The sequence below is a fragment of the Cynara cardunculus genome, assembly GCF_001531365.2.
Source record: "Cynara cardunculus var. scolymus isolate 2C chromosome LG 17, CcrdV1, whole genome shotgun sequence".
Taxonomy (NCBI): Eukaryota; Viridiplantae; Streptophyta; class Magnoliopsida; order Asterales; family Asteraceae; genus Cynara; species Cynara cardunculus.
The window spans coordinates 4,059,160-4,065,608 of record NC_037544.1 but is presented as its reverse complement, the minus strand read 5'-3'; the positions used below and the strand labels follow the sequence as shown (position 1 = coordinate 4,065,608).

General features: G+C 37.1%; 1 protein-coding gene across 1 annotated transcript; it reads right to left on the bottom strand.

The window, feature by feature from the left end:
* Positions 1 to 1,695: 1,695 nt before the first annotated feature.
* LOC112500683 (procardosin-B) lies at positions 1,696 to 5,531 on the bottom strand. The gene is made up of 13 exons (XM_025104231.1): positions 5,175 to 5,531; positions 5,011 to 5,071; positions 4,533 to 4,627; positions 3,924 to 4,036; positions 3,626 to 3,794; positions 3,163 to 3,202; positions 2,982 to 3,046; positions 2,688 to 2,801; positions 2,535 to 2,599; positions 2,243 to 2,390; positions 2,022 to 2,141; positions 1,848 to 1,936; positions 1,696 to 1,780 (listed from the first exon to the last, which is right to left on the bottom strand). The coding sequence occupies exons 1-13, from the start codon at positions 5,529 to 5,531 to the stop codon at positions 1,696 to 1,698; spliced, it is 1,521 nt and encodes a 506-aa protein (XP_024959999.1).
* Positions 5,532 to 6,449: the final 918 nt, after the last annotated feature.

Sequence of the window (6,449 nt, the reverse complement as noted above, 5' to 3'; positions counted from 1 at the left end):
TCAGATTCTGACACTGCATGTTGCATGATAATTAGGAAATATATAACCAAGTTAAAATGACATGTAATTCATTAATGACAATTTGTATGCTCTAATAATACTAATAATGCATGACAACAATCGGGTAGAATGAAGCAAACCATAATCAAGAATCAGATGTGGACTACTCGTTCGTTTTTACTTCCCAGAAGCTCCAACATCATACGTAAACCGAAAATTTGACATTAAAAAATATGAATCAAATGATAATGCCTGAAAAACCAACAACTATTAACGGTAAAAATGCATGCACAAACCACAAGGGTGGTGCTTGATTGGTTTGAGCTTGGCTCTAAAGGTCAAAAGTACTAGTAGGTCTCAGGTTCAAATCCAATAAGGAATAAAAATCATCTTGTGGCCACGGAGGTTCTAATACGATGACTCCGGACTATCTGCAAAACAGGTGGTCGTCTTGGGATTAGTCGGCTCACATAACAAATTTCAATTTGAAAAACAAATTTTATCAGATCTTGTAATCACAAAACTATCAAAGTTTTATTCGAATCCATCATCTCCCCTGAACCTCGAGCCCACCCTCAACCTCGAACCCAGAAGCCCTTGTATGCGGTCTTGCTCGTAAGATTTAAAAACGTTGCTCACTGTTGTTCTCGTGCTCCACCCCTCGCATCAATTAGTAAGCTGATATATATCTTAGGGTTTTAGTCCATCTTTTTTTATGCTTCTGTAATGTTGAATGCTTCTGTCTTTCGTTATGTCGTATTTTAGTTCGATGATATCACTATAAATTGCAATCTACGAGTCATTATCATATAACTATTCGATTTTGATGAATCTTATTCATACAAATTAGGAATTAGGGTTTTGAGTGATGTCTTTATGAAGTTTCGAGAGTTGGGGACTCGGGAGTAGCATTCGCTTGTCGGGTTTTCTTGGCAAGGGCAGGAGTTACAAAGGGTGGTGTGGGCAGGTCCGTTCCTGGCATTTTATAAGCCCTGGGCGAACGTAAAAACAGGGCCCACTGCAAGAAAAAAGGCTATTAACAACGACTTTTGTCATCGCCAAAAGTCCATTTATCATCAGAAAGAGTATATAATAACAACATGTCGTTATAACTTGTGACGGAAACATGTCATCGCTAAAAGACGCATCGTCAATGTGGGTTGTTTTTATAAAGGCGTTGGACTTTTATCAATATACCTTTATTTATCTATAAATTAAAAAACCTTTCATCCTCTACTTTTTAAATCGAAAAAAATACGAAATACGATCGAAATTCGAACGAAACAAATTACATGAAAAAACAACCATATATTTCTCATTAATTTGTTGGTATGTGCTTGTGCAACATGGAAGGAAGACAAGGCCTTCATTTCTATTTTAATTTGTTGACTGATCATCATGAAAATTAAACACCGGATGTGATGTGTGTATGTGTGCGTGCGTGCGCTTGTAAAAGAGGAACGGGATGCCGGAAATGGTGTGGTGCAAGGGGAATGCGCAGTGGCGGATCCAGTTAATTATTGAAGGATAAAATAACATTGAACGATGGTCGATAGTTGTATCACGCATAACACCAGTTTCCATCATCTACCAACAAATTTAGGGTAATAAAAGCATCGTAAGTTTATTGGACCATGGTAGGATGGTTTTTCATGGAAATAGAGAAAAAATGAGTGGCAGAGTCACGACCATCTCTCAAACTGCTTCTGCAAATCCCACTCGTAACTTGCCATAATCGAACACTGTGTGGTATGGACCCATGAACATATCTCCCAAGATCCTGCATCAAAATATCCACCGTTAAATGTTTAAAAAAGCATTAAAGGGGAAGTGGAATAGGTAATTACCATATAGGTCCTTGAGGAGACATAATATCGAGAGCAGTGAATCCACTGATGCATATTGCTGCTTCTCCCTCACCCGCTTTGAAGATGTACTGATCAATTTCATACATGCTAATTACCCACACAGTAAATAAGCCCTTAGATGTTAAAAATATCAAGAAAGTGCTGAATGATCACCTGTTCTGGGGTGAGCTCAAAAAGTTTGCTACCAATTGTGAAGGCAATATTAGGCATGGAGGAAATACCATTGCAGTCTACTATCGATTCTGCACTTGAAGTGGGTAAGTGATCACACAGCTGCATTCAGATATCTCAAGGATTAATTAAAAAGACTCAATATTTTAATCATATAATTAATATTGTTAACATTTTGACTTTTGGTTCTCGGTTTACATCACCTCATTGACATAGTTGATTATGTTATCTTCAGTCTCGTTTCGTTTGATTTCATTCTGCATCCAAACGAGAGCCATCTCACAAAAGGTACAAATCTCGTCACCAGAAGACTTGTCGTTGTTCTTGTCAACCACGCTCTCAATCATTGATCTGTCAAAAACATGATAGTTGATGTATCTCACGTCACATGGACATACATTACCCCGATATTCGTTTTCTACAGGGAATCCCCGTAGTGAACCAGGTTTCCGAATCATACAGCATGGTTGATTTAACATACAATATGAAACTGACCTAACATGGCGAGCACCATCAAAAGTGCAGAGCTTCATATGAGAACAAATTTTATCGGGTTGCACCTATAGGACATCATAACAAAAACCAGTTAAACTGTAAACAAGTTTCTAGAAATGAACAATATATCATAAAGGGAAGGATGATAGGTACCTCAGATGTGAGCATCTGAATCATTTTCTTTCCATACTGACTAACCAATGTTTTGCATTGTTGGTTCAAAACCCCTTTTGCACCAATTGCTTGATTGATTTGAGTAATAATAGCCTAAAAGAGTCACATTTTACACCCGATGTTAGTCTTCACTCTTCAGTAGCAGAATTGAAAAACACACTTAAGTGGCGTTTGTTTTTTAAAAGGTCCTTAAGTCTGAAGTCTGATTTCACTTCTGATTTATAAGAGGTGGTACTCAAGTCTAAAATCTGGAATTGCTGCACATAAACGTACCGTTGGACCTGCAATCAAAGAGGTTCCAGAGTCTGCAATTGCTGCACAACCACCGGCACAAAATCCTGAAAGAGAGAAGGGTTCCAACATATATAAAATCAAAATCAGCCAAATCTAGTCGATACGAGACTCTAAAAATCCACATATATAAAGACGCAAAATCAGAACACTGAAAAAGTACCGGAACTTTTATCTCCAATAAGAACGTCACCCATTTCAAACTTCGGACAAGAGAAACAAATAAAATTCAGCAACCAATGAGAGACTAAAACATTAGATACATAACTACATATACATGTAGAGAGAGTGTGTGTTAGGTTCAGACCAGAATGATAACCAAATAACACAATAAAAAAAAAACATAATCGATGACATGTGATTTTACACTAAAATCACGTGTAAAATCATAAGTGATTCATGTGATATTCAAGTCACGGGCCACGTAGCCTGCATACCTTTACATTGACCGTTAATGTAAAATCACATGTGATTTAGCCGTTCACGTGTTCCCTTATTTGGTTATTGTTCTCGTTTTATCTCCTACCGCCGTATGTGTATATATATATGTGTATGTATGTATATATATATATATATATATATATATATATATATACAAGATGGGAAGTTAAGCTATAATAACCAACCTGCCAATAGCCCTTTCGAGTCACAGGGACATACGTGTGGTTACCCCTAAAATGATTAGGATCAACCCCACCAAACACGAGCTCTCCCCCTTCTTCCTCATCAACATTGCGATTAAGCCAAAAAGAAAACACAGCTTCTTCAACAAGTCCTTGATTAACCATGTTGTACCTATAATTAACACGTTATATACATATATGCATATATATATATATATATATACATGCAGATATCGGAATTCAACAAAGTATGAAACATGAACAAGACTCCTAGTTCAGTAACTAGAGATGATAAAACTACCAGACAGGAACCGCTTTCCCAGCCGAGATCTCTTGAAATCCAAGGCCAAGTATACCATCAAAATCCCTTGCCAAGAACACCGTGTCGTCCTCTTCGGTTGTCTCTATAAAATCCTGAAGAAAGTGAAAAGCATCACAAGGAGTCAAGACTCGATAACAACGTTACATCGATCACGACGGTTTTACCAGCGTCTGGATTCGAACCCACTACATTAGACCCACATGAGATCCACGGGGTGCATAGGAACCCCCCTGGATTTTACTGGTCTTTAAGTGTGTTGCCATGCCAATGTGCCCCATGTATATAATGGTCATAAATCTCTCATTTTAAGACCTATAAAGTTTTCTTAGTAATACTTCTTCCAAATTAATACTCCCCTAAACCCTAAATACAAGGGTGGTGCCTGGTTGGTTTGAGCTTGGCTCCAAAGGTCAAAAGTAGTAGGAGGTCACAGGTTCAAATCCAAGACGAAATCAAAATCCCCTTGTGGCCACGGAGGTTTAAATGCGGTGACTCCGGGCTACCTGCAAAGCAGGTGGTCGCCCTGGGATTAGTCGGCTCGCATAGCGGATTGGATATCCAGGTTAATAAAAAAAAAAAAATCTTTACCTGCTGTTCAACAACAAGATCACCCACTTCGACAGAGTCTTGGCTATAAAAACCAACGATCGCTCCGGTTCCATATTGAATACTCGCAGTTGTCCCTTGATGAAACACGATACCAATTAGTAACCTTTTACCATCAAACAGGAAGTCGGGTAGGAACCAAAGCCGTCCCTTAGCATGTTAAATGTGAGATTTTGAACAGGGCATCCGAAATTTTGGGGCCTAAGTTTACATGCGTATAGGGTTTTTTTTATACTATATTTGTGTAAAAGGTTCAAATCATTAATTGTTTGGTTTTATGTTCAAATTATTAATGGTTTAGGTTTAGTTTTAGATTGTTAATCGTTTTAGGTTTAACTCATTTTTGTTCTTTAACATATATTCTCTGATATCTCATTTATACAATGTACTCAAAAGTTTTAGATGTAGCAGGCCTCCAAAAGGATTGGAACGTCCGGGGTAGCAATATACGAGACCATACCATTTCTCTTGTAGGTACTTGAATCGCCCGACTCATACCTTGGGTGAATCACACAAGCTAGCTGCATGTGTCCATAAACAACCATGAGCACATGATTGGAACCATAAATCAACGGCTATTCTATTTTAGCAAAACACTCGGTAAGTAAATAGATCGAAACTTACTGAAGTGTAGCACTTTGAAGAAGGTACCCATAGATCAGAACTTCCGGTGTCGAAAATCACTGCGAAGTTTTGAGGTGGAGTTCCGATACCAATCTCACCATAATACGCAGTATCCCTATCGTTCGTTAGTGCAACAATGCCACTACCCGAGACCCTGAGCGTACGGCGGAAGCCAAAATCTTTTCGAGCGTTTCCTAACATATGCACGCCATGTGCACGAAGTTGGTCGAGTCGGTCCACCTTCCTCTTTTTAAGTCCAACCCGAAGCAATCCGCCGTTGGAGACCGAAAATGCAGTAGGTGATAGAAGAAAAAACAAGAACAAGGCAAGCAGGCTTGCTTTGATTGGGGTACCCATGTTTCACTGCAACCATGACAGAAGTTTCTTCTTTAGACAATGGTTAAATTGTACTCTCACTTGAAATCTTTGTCGCCTCTATTTGTTAAGGGTATGTTTAGTGTCTAGACAAGACAGGATAAGACAAGACAGAACAGGATAGAACAACTCTTCAACGTTTGGTAAGATAAAACTGGGCAGAACAAAATAAGTAAAATAACTAATTTACCCGTGATGAGTTGTTTATTTTAATTAATTTATATAATTTATTAAATTATAATAGAATAATTAATTTTTATAACAAAATATATCATTTGGAGTTTTCGTCAAAACAATTAAATTGACACCAAATAAAAAGTTTATGTAGCTTCCAATTTTTATTTTTATCTCTTTTCAACACTATTTTTTATTATTAATATATAAATAAATTAATAAAAATATAAAAACTGTATAAAAATAATATTTTGAGTACGGTAAAATGAAAGTTTAAGAAACATAAAATACGATAAATAAAATTTAAAGAATGAATAAAATGTAAAAAATAGACCTATTTGATGTTTTAGAAGAGAATTAAGTTTTATTTTGAGGTTATATTGGTAAAATATAAGTCTGTTCCACCTTGTTCCACCATGGGGTAGGGGTGGAACAGACCTGTTTCATTTTGTTCCACATAAAAGTCATGCCAAACATGAGACAAGGATACATGTCATGTTCTGTGTACCAACGCACCCTAACTGATGAACTTATGTTATGTTAGTACAGAGTGACGACTATACACAACTACAGAACAAAGTAATTGTCGTACATTTTCATCAGCAATCAAAACGGCTCCTATGAATCAGTACATGTAAATTAAACAGCAAACGTAAACGAATCAAAGTTATAAACTATATATATAACAAACAGTTAAATTCGACTGATCGGAAAAGATATCGGTTA